Source organism: Paramacrobiotus metropolitanus, unplaced genomic scaffold (assembly GCF_019649055.1).
Source record: "Paramacrobiotus metropolitanus isolate TYO unplaced genomic scaffold, Prichtersi_v1.0 Parri_scaffold0000041, whole genome shotgun sequence".
Lineage (NCBI taxonomy): Eukaryota > Metazoa > Tardigrada > Eutardigrada > Parachela > Macrobiotidae > Paramacrobiotus > Paramacrobiotus metropolitanus.
In genome coordinates, this window is record NW_026570261.1 from 864,511 (window position 1) to 880,476 (window position 15,966).

The following is a 15,966-nucleotide window of genomic DNA, read 5'->3' on the forward strand; positions in this document are numbered from 1 at the left end:
CGTGCTTCAGCTGTCGGGTTGAACTGAGCAAAAGCCATATACTTCCGGTAGGCCTGCACGGGACACACGGAACGACCGGTCGCCGTCAGCGCTACGGAGTGGCCCTGACCGGTTGGATCGGTCTTCGTGACTTTTAATTGGATGAGGACTCGGCTATCTTGGTCTTGCACGTCTGTTGACATCAGAGTGCGCCGCGGATCGTAGCGATTGGTAGCGGGGCACGTTACTTCTCCGACGCGAAGGTAGCCAAAGTACATGAGGGTGAACGTTGCCCAATACAATGACTGTTCGTGGTGGGACATGCTACTGGAGCGGATGGCGTCCTTCAGGTGCCGCATCATCTCCAGCGTGACAGGTTGGCGCTTGTCCGCACTGGATGGGGCCAGTCGCCGGTAGCCTTGCAGGGCGCGAGTCACAATGTCGTGGCCGGTTGGGGATGTCATGCCAGCTTCACGGTGGTAATTGTTGATGCCGGCAAGGTAAACGGTTACGGTCCGGAGGGATTTTCTTGCGGAATACAGATGCGCGACGTATTCCGCAGTGATTTCTGGCGTCGCTGGGAGTGTCTGAGCAAATCTAGAACTGCAGAATACTGAGAACTGTTTGACGGCAGTTACGTACGTCTGCCTGGTGGAGCTGGCAATATGGGCGTGCAGCAAGTTGTTTAGGCCGCGTGTGCGCTGTACGCTATTAGAAGCTGCGGGAAGATGTCCGGGCATGGATCCGGACGTTCCGACGCTGTTGGTGCAATCGCTCGGAATCTGCTTCGCTAAAAACGAGATAGGGGGTCAGCAATCGCGTTATTAACGCCGCGTATATGCTTTATAGTAAAAGTCATATTAGCGCAGGCAGCGGCTTTTAACATGCGGCGCATGAGATCTAACACGCCAACGTTGGTTGAGCGTAGATTCTCCCAGGCCAGGGTGGCGCCTTCGTTGTCGCAGTGGAAGATGACCCGCTTCCTTTGCAGCTTAGAGCCCCAAACAATTAGGCTGAGGAGTATCGGTATCAGCTCGAGGTACTCGATGCATGGCTTCCGCTAAATAATCCACGGTGGCCAGCGCAGTTGGAACCATGACCCGTGACAATATGCACCAAGCCCGAGAGTTCCTGACGCGTCTGTGTAAAGGTCCAGGACGTCAGATTTTGTCCAGTCCGGCTGGATGAAGGACGCGGTGCCGTTCCAGGCTGGGAGGAATTCTTTCCGCCATTCCAGATCCTTACGGAATTCACTGTTGAGAGCGATGAGCCTTTCGTGGTAGTTGTCGGTTAGCAGGGCGATCATGCGTCGAGTAAATAAGCGGCTCGCTGGGACGCATTGGGTAGCAAACGTGAGTGTTCCGATAAGGCTTTGGAACTGCTGCTTGGTGCAGTGGTCACGGTTGCTCCATTCTTCCAGCGTTTCTTCGATAATCTGACGTTTATCGTCGGGGAGGCTAAGGGTTTGTCGGACAGAATCTAGCCGGATGCCCAGGAACGTCAGCTGAGTCGCGGGCCCTTTGGTCTTGTCGTGTGCCAAAGGGACCCCGAGTTCACTGCACGTCTGAGTCATGGTGGACATCAATGTGCCGCACTGATTACTTCCAGGTTTTCCAGCAAAGAAGTAGTCGTCGACGTAGTGGAGCATGCTGACTAGACCGGTGCGGTTCGACACGATCGAGTGGATGGCGCCAGCGAATTGCTCGAACACGTACGGCGATGCCCTACACCCGAAAGGCAACACTACATCAGGTGATGCCCTACACCCGAAAGGCAACACTACATCAGAGTAAAACTCGCCGTTCCACTGATGGCCGAGGAGATTCCACTCCGCCGGGCGTACCGGTATCAGTCGGAAGGCTGATTTTACATCCATTTTGGCCATGAGTGCGCCTCTGCCGAGTTCCGTTAGGATGGATACTGCATGGTCAACGGTGCAGTATACCAGAGGAAGTTGCGTGACGTCAATGTAATCGTTTACACTGTCGTCGTGCGGCTGGGATAAATCCAGGATGGTTCGAATGCTACCGTCTTTCTTTGGCCGTGCGCCGAGGGCGTTGCAGACAAAGTGCGGCAAGGGTGGGTCAGGAAAAGGACCGATGGTATGGCCGGCATCGACCTCTTTCCGTATGGTACGCGTAACCTCAGCGTGGTGCTTGCGTGTTGAGACGGCGTTTGGTGTGGAGCGTGCTTTCTGGGGACCGTTGTAGTAGATAGTGCAACCGTTTGTAAGTGTGGTGGATATAAATGACGTTAATGTGGAGTCAGGATGTTGAGCAAGCAGTCTGGCAAAGGTGCTAATTTGTAGCGGTGTGGTTGCCTTTGCCGGCACTGTTACTTCTTTATTTATCCAGCTTCGGGCAGGTGGCCGTCCGATGCTTGCGGTCACCACAGCTGGCGCAGGCGTGGACTCTCCCGGCGCGGCACGGTGTTGGGCAGTTTCCGTAATTATAGTTACGGCAGATTTCCCCGTCTGCGGCGGGAGCGGCACGAAAGGGCTGCCCGTATCCCGGTTGACCTTTTCGCGGTGCGGGGCAGCTGCTGATGTAATGGTCTGTCCCTCCGCAGTTTCGGCAGCGATCGTCTTTCTGCTTCGGCTTTTCCGGGCGCGGGGACGGTTCGCGTTCGGCGTGCGATGCGTTCTGGATGCATTCAATGTACGTATCTTCGTGTTGATGGGTCCACTGGTCGAAATCGTACGGATGTCCAGTCATATGCGCGCGGAACTGCCGATCGTACTCGAGCCAGTTGGCGGTCGGAACCCCACGCTCGACATACGATGCAATTATGTCCATATACTTGTAGAAGCGGGTGCTTAGTTCCGGTGCAATGTGAGAGCGGTAGCTGGCGAACACGCCGAAAGCGCGCATCCATGATGTGAAACAGGTAATCCGGACTTTCCGTCCTCCGGCTTAATGGTGACCTTTCCGTTATCGAACACCATTTTGGAATCCAGTTTCTTTGGTTTTTCGACGCGGTTCTTCAGCAGGAGTAAGTCCAGATCAATGTATTCAGTGTGGTCGAGCAGCTTCTTCACGAGCTTTTTGTCCAGTGACGGAAAATGGTACGGAAAGGGGGGAATGGCTGCGTTTCCGGCGGCAGTTCCCCGCAGAGGCCCCAGTCGGCTGAAAACGTCTGGACGTCTCCCAAGGCGCTCGCCGGCCGGCAGACGTACTGGTAGTGTGTCCGATAATTCACTGCTAACAGATGATTGCGAGCTGCTACGCTTACCTTTTTCTGGGCTGCGTTTACGCTTGCGGTTAGTGGAGTGTCCGAAGTGATCAGTCTGGTGCACGATTCTTCCGAAGTCGTCACCAATCTGGATCTGCAGGTTGGAGGATGGAGACAGTGGACGAGGTGCCGATGGATCTGGAACTTTCTCCGGTGCTGATGGCGGCAGAACAGGTTCCGGTGCTGGTGGTGCTATCTGTGGCGGCGGTGGGGGTGGTGGTGCTAGGCGCTCCATTGCGGCGAGAATTTTATCCAGCTGCTCCTGGTGCTTTTTCTGTTACTGCGCGAGCGATTGCACCGTCGGTTCCGGAGCTTCCGCGTCGCTCGCTGTGGTGGGGGGCTTACTGGCGGCGGTGGTCCGTTTCGCTCTGTTGGATGTCGCGGGCGCGCTCTTCGCTGGCTGCCGTCCTCGGTTGCCACGTCCAGTCATTTCTGGGGTGTAAGAAATGAGCGTTAAATTTGCTTGAAATAATCGGATGTGGGTTTGGGGATCAGAAGTTTTTTCCGCTGAAGGTCACTGAGTACTTGATTGATATGCTATTGCCTTAGGTGCGGTGTGCAAAACATCGAGCAATTAGTCAAGTAATCAGGTCGGAGGAAAATTTCGACTGAAAGTCACATCAATGCGGTTGTGAGCATTAGACAGTTGGCTGATGGATAGCTAGCGTGATACGTAAATAGGTCAAGACAAGGATCTGATTACATTTTTCTTGTGCCATAAAGGTGTCTGTCGGCAAGATTAATTTCCTTGATAAGGTCTAGGACAGTTGCTGCGAGAACCGTACTTGATATAAACGTTTTCTAGCTCCAACAGGTTGATATATCGCGTGACAGCAAACATATCGCGTGACAGCTCTGCCTACAAGCAGTCTAGCCCTGCAAGCCACACACCATTTTATCAAATTGTTGAATCTTCCTGGAAAGCACACTTTGCACGGTACACTAAAAAACTCCGGAAACTGAAAAACTCCGGTAGCGATGTATTAATTAATTTTAGTGACTCACTTAAGATGACGACAACAGAAAACTGTAACAACACTTCGCGGTTGCAGGGCCGGCTTAATCATATCTACAGATTACAGTCAGTGGCGAAACAGGGTAATTATATAATTTTTGCGACACTTCGCACAGTTCGCAGACTACTCCGGTAACCGGTATGACACCGCGACCAACAACTGGGAATTTCTACCGGATTTGCCAGAATGGCGAAAGAGATTTGCTATGGTTGCGGTGAACGGCTATTCTGGGCGGGAAAGTATACATTTCTGCTGTTAACGTTGCGACTACTTTCACGGCTGACTGTATTCGTTTGAATAACTGAATCTAGAGACTGCTGCATGGGAATAAATGAAGCCGCTTCAACAGCCGCGGAGTTATCATGTTAGCCTGCTTTGCCGAGAACAGAATATACGTATGCGGTGGCATAGACGTTGTGGAAAGACACGCTTTAATACTAAAATTATACACGGTTAACCGGAAAACAGGGTGGTCGGCCGTCGCGGTCTTGGAAAATGGGGCTTAAATGCTGTCGGACTACACGGCAAAAACTGATAGAATGTTACTAGCCGCCATTTCTGTCAACTTGTATGGCGACATTTCTCAATGAATTTCTAAACAACACCGATTCTGAAGGATAAAAAATGAAACCAGTGGGTATCCATTTCCCACGAATGTTTCAGTTCCTTTATCTAGGATTCCAAGCAGGCTCATTGCTTTCAACTGATTTGCATCCTACAGGCGAAAAGCTTAGTCGCATTTGACAGTTCCTTGCTCAAATCACTGATGCGGAGACAAGGCGATGCCCTTCGTCGCTTACGAGTTCAAACTACCGTTTTTACTTTCAACTTTTAGTAGCTGACTTTCTGTTACTGTATTGTAATTTTTCAACCGTGCAGCTCATTTTACGATACGGAAGCTGCGTAATGGTGCGTCCAAATGGACAACATGGCACGAAATAAACAATGCAAATTGTCCCAAACCGAAGTGTCCCAGCGTTAAAATGTCCCCCGACGAAATGTCTTCGCGGCGAAAAGTCGTGCGTCGAATTTAACTGCGGCGAAATGTCACGCTCCCAAATGTCCGGGTTCGGCTTCACTTGCAGTATAATCAAAAAAGCTAAAAGTACAGTAGTATGTGAATTCTGAACGGAGACTGAGCGCGCTCGTACAACGTTCGCCAGGCTGAGCCACTGAAACTTTCGACAAGTGCAGGGTAACAGTACAGTACTGTGGGTCTATGGGCATTGTTATCTGCTGCATGTTTCCGAGATAATGTTGTTTGATTAATGATTGCATACTTTGTTTGCTTTCCACTGCAACATCGCAAGGCAAAATGTATACAGTCCATAATACGAGTAGTAGTAGTCCATATTACGCGTATATTCAAGTAGGCTTATTGACAGCGTTAAAAATTAACTCATTTGCAAACGTACGGTAGCGTGTCTAACTGGATTTGCGAGCAAAATTTAAACTTTTCCTTTATTTCCTCACCGGACTGAGAATGGGAAACAACGCGTCCGACACGGTGAGATCCGTCCAAAATTTTGGCCGTACTGTGCAATATCACTATTCTCACGCGGATTTAATTGGAAGAGGATCGTTTGGCGCTGTTTACAAAGCCAGGGTCACGAAGCGTGGCGATTATACAGGAGACACTGTTTTAGCTGTTAAAGTGATCCAAACCTGCGCTCCGTCCCAAAAAGCCGCTGATTCCGAAGGCATGGTGCGAACCGTGGAGAGGTTAAGTAAACTTACTAAAATTACACATGCAAATCTCGTAGTCTATCACAAAGTGTCCATCATTGAAACTTCTGGCGGAGCCACAATCGAGCTAGCGATGGACTATCATGCAGGTGACTAATGTGTTTATTATGTTACTATCAAAAATTTTTGGCTAGGGCTATTTTCCCGCATTATTCTTCGGCGCGTGTAAATAGTCTTCGAGCATCTTCCTGCGCCTTTATTGCTCAGAAATTAAAACAAACTTTTACTTAACTTAAAGAAATCAAATCTAAAAATTCTAAGAAGTAAAAAATATTTAAAAAGAACAAAGAACTAAGAAGTAAATATTCTAAAGAGCTCCGCGGTAAAGTATCACGAATCTCGGGAACTCTGAGATATCAGGAATCTAAGTTATCAGGAAAGGATGAGGACTCGTTCAAGTTATTAATCGAGGCCAAGACTGCGGCAAAACTGTAGTGTGCGGTTGCATAGCCAAAGGCTTGAAGGCCATTTTGGCGACCTCAGTGCGGTGTTATAGCCAGTGCCTAAGTACACCCGCTGTGTGTGACCCGCACAACTTTGAGTATTCATTTCGTCGCATTATAACTCACGCAGAACTTCTCCTCGCACAGGCATGTCGCGCGAGACATTTTGACGCCAATGAAAGTTGTGACCGTCCAAAACGTGCAGAAGTGTAAGACCTCCGCCGGACGTTTTGGCCTTTAAACCGTCCTAGAACGAACGTATTATCCTAGTTAAAACTTCTGGATAAGAATTTACCGTGCAGACTGTGAATTTGCCATCTTCTTCACGATTAACAGCGGAAAAAACTGGGTGGGCAAAATGTATGGCAGTCTTCTGGCGATTCCCGGACGTTTTGGAATTTCGACGGTTTAAGAGCCAAAACGTCCGGACGTCTTGACGGGACGTTAGACATGCTGTCGTTTTTGGGATTTACTGCACCTTATTGCTCACCTTACTGCACTTAACTCAAAACTCACGTTTCAAAAGTTTGCAACCGTTGTTACATCCCATGATGCTTGTACTATCACATCTGATCTCCGTCTGTCGCAGTGGCCAGTACAGCAAATATGCAGCAATAACAAGTGTGATGAGATTTAAAACAAAAGGCAAACAAAAAGTATAAAAAGTTGGTGTTGGATCCAATGGATTGAGTGCAATGGTTTGGATTGGTAGTGGAGAAAGGGAGAGAGGCGATCATAAATGAAAAAAAAAACAATTAAATAAAGAATATTAAATTATATAAAAAAACAATTAAATAAAAAAAAGCGTTTTGCATTACTTTTCGGATGGCTTGTTACAGTAGAGAAAAATCTGTCCAGGTGATATGGCTGCTTTTCTGCGGGAAGCCAGGCAAAACCAAAATCTGCTTAACGGTTACAAAAAGATTGTTAATTTCGTGGAATCCATAGCTGAAGGACTAGACTTCTTGCATAACATTGGCATCATCCATGGAGACCTTAAGCCGGAAAACATTCTTGTAAAAGTCGCAGGAAGTGGTTGCAAAACGTTCGTGATCAGTGACCTGGATGATACAGTTCAACTGGAAGGGAGCGTAACTCGTTCTGCTGACATATCGCAACTGCGCGGCACGATACGCTACATGTCACCGGAAGTGCTCAAGAAGTTAACCCAATTAGAAGCAGAGGCACCCGGGCGAAAAACCGATATTTGGAGCCTGGGTTGCATAATTCTGGAGTTGGCACAAATATCAAGTGGTGAGCGTAGGAAACGACTCATTAAGAGCGGGAACGTCGTAGATATTGAGGACAACCTTACCGAAAACCAGTATGCCGCCAAAATCATCGAAGGTTTCGTGCCCTACGTTAGCGAAGACAATGCACCCCTCTTTGCCGGTCTTATCCGAAAATGTTTGAACGACATTGCTGCGGAAAGGATATCAGCAAAAGAAATACTATTTAGTATGTTAAAAGAAAAGGAAGTTATTGTATTTTTTGCCTACGGCTGTAAAGTTGATCGCACTTTCCTCGTTTTATTACTCGACCCTGCCACTGGATCTCTAAACGCTCAGATAGCGGCCACGAAACTATCGCCATTCATTTGGCTTTCGACCGAATTCCGTCAGTTATCAGATACAGAAATTCTGTTTGCTGAGCGAGTAGATCTTCCAAACAGTCAAATTACGAAGTTGCATTTCTGGAATGCAGGAGAAGGAACATGGCGTGAACTGACGCTTTCATCAGGCATGCATCTGGACACACGTTTGGTAATGGTAAACCGAAAGGGTTACTACTGGGATCGCAATGGACACTTCACAGAACTGGATACTTACACGGGCAGGACTGTTACTCTGAACAGTCCTCTTGCAAAGACTGGGTACGTCTTAAAAGCTAATGCGTTTTCTTAGCGCAAGCAGACCATGAGCCATTCTAATTCAACCTTTGATTTGTAGCGTGGATTTCTCTGTATCAGCAGCGGCAAGATGTGGCAAGCGGATATATTATGGTACACCGTTCAGCTTGCATCAATACGATACGGTAGCCGACGAATGGGAAGCGTTACAAAAATTGCCAATTTGGCTGACGGAATTTGCAATGGCTGTAGTAAACAGCTACGTATACATTATAGGCGGACGTGTGTCGGGCGATGCACGTGCCTCAGCAGGCTGCATTCGTCAGAACATGAATAATCGGTTGTGGGAAGAGATGAAACCACTTAGACAGCCGAGGTATCGCCATGCTGCTTGCGTTATCAAGGAGAAGATATACGTCTGCGGTGGTATAGGTGCTAAAGGTGAGCACGCGCTTACAGTAGAGTTTTACGATACCAAATGCGACGAAGGATGGTCGACTGTCGGTCTGCGGAAAAAGGGCATTCAGCTGTTGTCGGACTTGGTGTCCAAATGTACTGAACATTTCGAGTTTATGAGCGCCATGTCGGTTCATCTGGATGGCGACATTGCTGCAGTTATTACTCAATGAAATACGTGCATTATTATTCAAAAAGCTTTTCAATGTGGATAATGGATATATTCCAAACTGTACTTACAGTCAAGTGGACGGATTAAATAACTGCGCTCGATTTATTGACTAGTTGAACAACTTGAACGATTCTACTTGAGACTATCTGGACATCTTTTCCTACAAGTTAATTGCTTAAGAGAGGTCATGCGGTACATACTCTGTAGTATCAAATAGTACATCAACTGAAACTTGTACATCAACTGAAACTTACGTTTTCGCTGTACTTACTGTACATCAACTGAAACTTACGTTTTCGCTCACTCCGACACAGATTTTGCGTCGCTTTATGACATTCTGCAGCCAAATAAGTTGTTCACGTAGGCGTGAAATTCGTTTGCGCGCGCAACATTCGGTTGGGTAGTTATGGGTGAAACGAAGGTCCAAAAAGTAAAAAAATGCACTCAAGTGTTCATAAAATGCACTCAAGGTTCATAAAATGCACTCAAGTGTACAAGAAAAGGGATTGCAAGTGTACTTTACTTAACCAGACGTAATGCCGAGTTACTTTCTCCCTGCAATAAATTGCGTATCTGCCGCGCGCACAATGGACAGAGCTGTTGACTTTGCCGAAAAACCACGGCAAACATGATCACCGATTCGGCGATTCACCGTTCCGTTTTAAAGCGATGATCGATCAATACAGCACTCACTCATCGCAAACGCTTAGAGCCGCCCCTTGTAGCAGGGGCAACGATGCCCCGGGTAGCTTTAATATGCAGAATGGGGTAAACCAAGCGCCTGCACTCATTTGCCTATGCTGATACCATCACGCTGCTAGAATATGACATTGTGGCAGTACATAATTTATGGTTAAAATAGGCGCGGTACATCAGCGGTGTAATTCCACAACATCCCGTTCCAACCGGTGACGGCAACGAGTACAGCAGAAATTGCTAATCAACTATTACATCAATGGCAAATAGCGCCAATCGGAATGGTAAGGCAGCAGGGGTTACCCGATGCACCATGGCCGTATTAGTTCGCATTTTCGCATTTAATTATAATTATAAAAAATATATCTACCTTTTCATTTTCTTTTAGAAGTAAGTTATTGAATACTCCGCTAAAATGATTTTGCAGACCTTGGTTAAGGGCGTTTTCTAGCAAAATTATTGTTAATACGCTATATGTACTCAGGGCCGTAGCGAGGTCCGTGGGATGGGGTAGGCGCAATTTGGCTGCGCCATTTGCGCCCGCTTCGAAGGTCAGTCTGAGCCACTGCGCCCATAAATTTCGAAGCATGCGCCCGTTGCGCCCGTATAAACAGGCCGCGCTTTACTACTTTAATTAATATAAAATATAGTTTAATTATTATAGTTCTTGATCGCCGTACCTCAGACCAAGGCACATCGGCCAAAGTCCACTCTGCGCCCTGCGCCATTTGCGCCCGCTTCGAAGGTCAGTCTGAGCCACTGCGCCCATAAATTTCGAAGCATGCGCCCGTTGCGCCCGTATAAACAGGCCGCGCTTTACTACTTTAATTAATATAAAATATAGTTTAATTATTATAGTTCTTGATCGCCGTACCTCAGACCAAGGCACATCGGCCAAAGTCCACTCTGCGCCACGGGCGCATGGCCAGTGGCGCCCGTGCGCCCTTTGAAAAATCCAGAAATTTTGCGCCCGTGCGCCTGTGCGCCAGTTTCGGGCGCAAATATTATTCAAAAGTTGGCCGAGGAGGGGTAGGCGCGCGCCAGTGCGCCTATACCCTCGCTACGGCCTTGTATGTACTTGCTGAAATGGCGCAGCAATATCGGATTTCACTAGTCTTCTCTTGCAGAAAGGCCACTGAAAGTCTTTTGAAGAAGCAATTCTCAGCAAAAAGTATTTTAATTTCAGACAAAAAAGTGCTTGAGAGGGCTAACAAGATAAGTTTCGAATGTCCATAAATGATAAATTTATTAAACTGGTAATATGCATGAATGAGCCCATATTTTCCTGCACTTGGCTGCTGATTTCTCATCTCGGGAAAAGTATATCGCTTTAAGAGGTTCCGTAGCCTTTTCTGGCGTTAGTTTATTAAAAACAGGTTAGGATTCAGTGATTCGGCAGGGTTTAACAGTCCAACCAGCGTCGCTGTTTTACCCAGGAAACATTTCCATCAGGTTTCTTGCTGATATTCTGACAGTGCTGGGGACACCAAAACAAGGGACAATAAAGTTAGCGAGGTCGCTCGGAACACTAGCATCCACATGCGGGATATCACCATCGATAATTAGTATCTGGTATTGCTCAGGTGTCTTGTCAGTTGTATCTAGAACTGTATCGTTGTGCTTCAAGGACATGCGACTTATGCCAGCATGACAATTTGCTAACTGCAACATAATGCACCCCAAGCTCCAGACATCTGTTTTGCGTCCAAGTGGTTCTGTTGGCTGTTGAGCAAACTTTTTCAGCATTTCCGGTGACATATACCAAGGCGTACCGCGCAAGTGCGTGATGGGCCCGGATGACATTTCTTCTTGCTGCGTGACCACAAAGTCATCTAAGTCGCCAATCAACAACGATTTCCTGTTACCGCTCACATGCTTAACCAACACATTTCCGGGTTTTAAGTCTCCATGAATCATATCTTTTTCGTGCAAAAAGTTCAATCCGCTAGTCAACTCTTTCATATATCGCACGACGGTTTCCTTATCCAGTGCTGCTCCAACTGCTCGTAGCATTTGCAGAACTGAGCCGAGGTCTTCGTCTACAAGCAACAGTAAAACATTATTATTCTCCAAAACAAGGAACATATATGAAGCGCCTGTTTTCAGCTTTTAAAGCCTTGCAACAAGAAGCCGAAGTTCTCAATTAAGTAAGGAATGCAATGCAGATCGAACAAAATGTCCAAACGAAAAAGACGTCCGATGGCATGGTCTGGAAGCAGACCAAAACTTCCGGGGCCAGGAATGTCCGTCGCAGGCTTTATCTAACCAGATTTTTCAAATTTTCCTCACAGGCTTCCTTAATGGATTTAAATTTCGTACTGTGAACTTTTATTGGCATACAACCAGTCTCAGCATCACGTCGTTTACAGACCACGAAACGAATAAAATGTAACGCCGTCGCTCGCCGCACCGTTGTCGGTGACTTGAGAATTTAAAATTACTCAAAAAGCGACTGATGCATCAAAAAAGTAAATAAAACATGGGTGGGCTTACGTAGAACGGATTTATTTTGTCCCGGACGGGGTGGCAGGTTTAACGACCTAAACGTCCGCCGGCTGTCTTTGTCATCCGGACTTTTTGTTCGGTTACATGTCTTCTACTACTGGCGCTATGCTGAACGTAGCTTCGATTGATGATTGCGTAAACTAGAGTGGTGCTTCGCAAGTTATTAACGGTGTTAGGAACTCACCCCGATAGTAGTCCATTACAATTTCAATGCAGACGCCACCCAGTGCCTCCGTCACGGTAATTTTATGGTATGCAACCACGTTAGGGTGCCGAAGTTCCAGTAGCTTTTCCAGTTTAGCATACAAAGTTTTGTAGCTTTCTTTTGTAGGAAATTGTTTGCTAGATATTGGGACAACTTTCACCGCTACGATGTCGTCTCCATTAAAGCTGTTGCGTTCTGCAACCGTTGCTTTGTAAACTGTGCCACAGGAGCCCCTCCCGATGAAATCTCCATTTCCATAGCGGCATTTCAGCTTAGTCCCAAAAACACGGCTTTTCGTGTCCTTTGCATGCCGATCGTAAATCTGGAATTTTGTGTAAATTAAGCACGCATGAGTACTATACTTCGATGAACCTCATATTCCGGCACCCCTTTGTCTTCGTTTACAGCATTTTTGGGGCTGTCATACTTCTGCGAAAGTCTCTTCGATTACTTCTATGTTTTTGTTCACAACACCTCATTTTGGCCGAAAAGGATAGAGTATACGTATATAACAAACCTAAAGTGCTTATTTTGTCATTGGTATCCCCATAGAGCTGGCTCAATCGGTACTGTTAGTGTTGGAACCGCATCTTTTACTTCGCTGTCCCCGGAAGAGATACCAGTGAAACAACCAAAAGTCTAACGAACCGAAGGAACCGAGAGAACCAGAAAAAATATAGGAAGCCTAACAAACCTATGAAACTCGAAAATCTGAAAAAACAGAAAAATTTATGACGGTTCCAACAGCAACAATATTAATGAACTTCGCTAAAGTTTATATAGGGGGCAAATCTAAACGCGGTCTACCGTTCCCCTCTACTGCTGCCGTCACCCGGCTGGAGTGTGACGTTGTGGCTGAACATGACGCAACGTTGTGGCTGAACTGAACACCGCGCTTGATGTAGCCATATGTGCTGCCGTTCTGCCCCTTGTATGTTCCAGCGGTGTCATTTCAGATCAGAAAAATAGCCAGAAGCGATTCTATCAGCTGCGCTCAGTTCCGACAGCACTGGAACTGATAAACTAACGGAACTACAGGAATTATAGAACCAGTGGAACTCTGAAGAAACAGCTGTATTGTTTTCATGTTTGAGTATAGTGGAGAGACTGTGCAGTGTGATAATCATGTTTTAGCGTCCAAGCCAAGGTGCTGCCCAATTTTTAAGCAGAGCAGAGAACAGAAATTTATAGTGCACTTACTTTTTTAAGTTCGATATAGACTTCTTTAGCCGATGGTCTCTGTTGGACTTTATGTTTGGGTAGCAGGCATCGTCGCATAAATACAGCCAGATCAGCTGGTACATCATCGCTCACAAACGGGACGTGGCCGGCTTTAATCAATTCCCTGTAGCGTTTATCAGATATGTTATCTCCTGATTCTCTGACTCCTTTGGTGTCGCTGTAGAAAAGCAGCTTGCCATAGTTCTTCGTGAAACAGCACGCAAGATCCAGAATAATGCAGCCTAAGCTCCACACATCGCCTTTTGGACCAGGCATTTCTCTTGTTTCACGATCGAACATCTCGAGTGTTTCCGGCGACATATAGCGAACAGTCAACGAACCTCCCAAGTCAACGCTACATGTTGCGTCATTCCGGGATTTAGCAAAGTCGTCTAGGCCACTTATTTTTAGTTTGTACGAGTATTCATCGTTATTCAAGCGCTCTAACAGCACAATTTTCGGCTTCAGGTCTTTATGCACAATTTCTTTCCTGTGCAAGAAGCTAATTCCATCTGCAAGCTCAATAGAATAACGCAGTAATGTTTCGAGTTTGAATGTACTTCTGCGTTTCTCAAGGTTGTCCAAGTAACTTGCTAAATCGTCTCCTGTTAAGAAATAAGCACAATTTCATGAACTTTGCATTGGTAGTAGTTTAGACAAACTGCTTACCTTCTACATAATCCATCATTAATTCAATGGTCGCGCCTCCTTTCGAAACTTTGGAAGGGGTTATAGTTATTTTATGATAAGTAATTAGATTTTCGTGGTGAAGTCCAATTAAGAGTTTCAGCTTGTGCCGCAGTATATCAACGTATATGGGATTGGCGGAAAGTTCCCTGTCACTCAAAATAATTTGCTTCACGGCGACAGTTTGTTGCGGCAGCTCTGGCCGTCGATGTCCCCAGCAAGCCACGAATGTATCCAAAACACCGCGATTGTTGATGACCGTTGCTTTATAAACGGCACCGAAGTGGCCTCGTCCGATACAGATGTTGGTATATCTGTACGTGCAGTTGCTGCCGAATTCTTCATGTTGCAACTGCGTGTGTCGCTCCATCCTGTAAAAGGTGACGAGAAAATTGACACAACGGTTTAACTTTAATCAATATCGCCGCTATTCCAACTGTTACCAGTGCATTAGAGTTACCCTTATACAAGTTTCTGTGGTCTCTTAAGACTTCGAAAAAATCTTGTTTCACATCGCCGGCAGATATAAACCCATCCAATGGGTTCGCTGCTCCACCATACGATTAAATCTGGCAACGACACGTGTCACGCAAGTTTTATGAAACTCGAGTTCTGGTGCAGGATAAGTTCTAACTGTTAATACTGGTTGATCATAGAAGTGTCTTCATATCTTCGACTGTTAATCTTGGTCATTAAAATTGAATTGTTTCTCTGCCGGCTTATCGCTGGCTCTAAACAATTACTTCTTTCAAAAAGGTAAGTTTAAATTACAGTCAAACACCAAACTTATACCAAACTTCTCCCACGGAGAGTAATGTGAAACTAACTGCTTCCAACTTTACACAACAACTGCAATGGCCTGTGGCTTTTTTTCCGCGTATACAGTAAATCGGCAAAATAAAACAAAAAAATTAATAAAATTATCTCTTTATAGATTATGTACCTCTTTAGTAGGCTTCTGTAAGTGAATTCTCGCGGAAAAATTCTTTCGTTGCAGCAAAGAAAGGATTTCATATCAGAAGAGTCATAACGGTTATCAGGGGTAAATACTGATACACGCGTATAGCAGCCGCTGGCACATTATTTCACAAGCTAAACGCGTAAATGCTAAACGTGTTTGCGCTTCTTCAATATCTAATGCAACTAAAAGATTTACGGCCACACTCCACAGTAGTTCTACAGCTAATGCAGTTATGCTTAGGTATCTTATCGGGTGCGCGCACTATGTTGTTGAAGTACATCGCCACAGCGCATCTTTCCGTTACGATCGCGCTACATGGTCGCGTTCAGTCTAACTAATTTTTTTCTCAATTCCACGTACTTATCAACAGGCTGTCTCACCGAGGGAAGCTCAATAAACGAAACCGAAAACATCATCCCATTTTCTTGAGCTATTCGCCCTTTTCAAACGCCATTGTGATTTTTACTGGGTTTGTGATGGGGAACATCAGTTCCAGTGCAGTGGTAGATTCAGTTCCATTGGTACGAGTGGAACAGACTGGTAGCAATATGCAGTACCGATTTTCACGTGATGATCTTATTGGAAAGGGAATGTTTGGAATCGTATACAAAGCCAGAGTTTCAAAACGTGGCGATTATACAGGAGAAAATGTTGTTGCTGTCAAAGTGGTACACCTTGATGCGAATTCTGAAGCTTTTTGCAACACAGAAAAATGGGCAAGAATCCTGTCGGGATTAAAAAGGCTCATATATCTGCAGCATCAACATCTCGTAGTTTATCATAAAGTTTCGATTTTCAA

General features: G+C 46.1%; 2 protein-coding genes across 5 annotated transcripts; one reads left to right on the forward strand and one right to left on the reverse strand.

Moving 5' to 3' along the window:
• Window positions 1-5,605: 5,605 nt before the first annotated feature.
• LOC129590721 (uncharacterized) lies at window positions 5,606-8,982 on the forward strand. 2 transcript variants are annotated; one of them, XM_055486079.1, is made up of 4 exons: window positions 5,606-6,061; window positions 6,563-6,624; window positions 7,274-8,288; window positions 8,365-8,982. In XM_055486079.1, the coding sequence occupies exons 2-4, from the start codon at window positions 6,591-6,593 to the stop codon at window positions 8,891-8,893; spliced, it is 1,578 nt and encodes a 525-aa protein (XP_055342054.1). In that variant the 5' UTR covers window positions 5,606-6,061; window positions 6,563-6,590; the 3' UTR covers window positions 8,894-8,982. The 2 variants fall into 2 exon arrangements, with proteins under 2 accessions (XP_055342054.1, XP_055342053.1); XM_055486078.1 differs by lacking the exon at window positions 6,563-6,624.
• Window positions 8,983-10,730: 1,748 nt separating this feature from the next.
• Window positions 10,731-15,277, reverse strand: LOC129590716 (uncharacterized). 3 transcript variants are annotated; one of them, XM_055486070.1, is made up of 5 exons: window positions 15,150-15,277; window positions 14,189-14,577; window positions 13,499-14,124; window positions 12,278-12,620; window positions 10,731-11,627 (listed from the first exon to the last, which is right to left on the reverse strand). In XM_055486070.1, the coding sequence occupies exons 1-5, from the start codon at window positions 15,218-15,220 to the stop codon at window positions 11,017-11,019; spliced, it is 2,040 nt and encodes a 679-aa protein (XP_055342045.1). In that variant the 5' UTR covers window positions 15,221-15,277; the 3' UTR covers window positions 10,731-11,016. The 3 variants fall into 3 exon arrangements, with proteins under 3 accessions (XP_055342045.1, XP_055342047.1, XP_055342046.1); XM_055486072.1 differs by lacking the exon at window positions 15,150-15,277 and adding an exon at window positions 14,667-14,826; XM_055486071.1 differs by lacking the exon at window positions 15,150-15,277 and adding an exon at window positions 14,650-14,826.
• Window positions 15,278-15,966: the final 689 nt, after the last annotated feature.

Excerpts from the sequence above, each read along its gene's own strand:
- LOC129590721 (XM_055486078.1), top strand. The coding sequence starts at position 5,710 with ATGGGAAACAACGCGTCCGACACGGTGAGATCCGTCCAAAATTTTGGC. Across the intron at positions 6,062-7,273 it reads AGCGATGGACTATCATGCAG|GTGATATGGCTGCTTTTCTG; the intron begins GTGACTAATGTG and ends AAATCTGTCCAG. Across the intron at positions 8,289-8,364 it reads AGTCCTCTTGCAAAGACTGG|CGTGGATTTCTCTGTATCAG; the intron begins GTACGTCTTAAA and ends TTTGATTTGTAG.
- LOC129590716 (XM_055486070.1), bottom strand. The coding sequence starts at position 15,220 with ATGAAATCCTTTCTTTGCTGCAACGAAAGAATTTTTCCGCGAGAATTC. Across the intron at positions 14,578-15,149 it reads TACAGAAGCCTACTAAAGAG|GATGGAGCGACACACGCAGT; the intron begins GTACATAATCTA and ends CACCTTTTACAG. Across the intron at positions 12,621-13,498 it reads TCTATATCGAACTTAAAAAA|ATTTACGATCGGCATGCAAA; the intron begins GTAAGTGCACTA and ends ACAAAATTCCAG.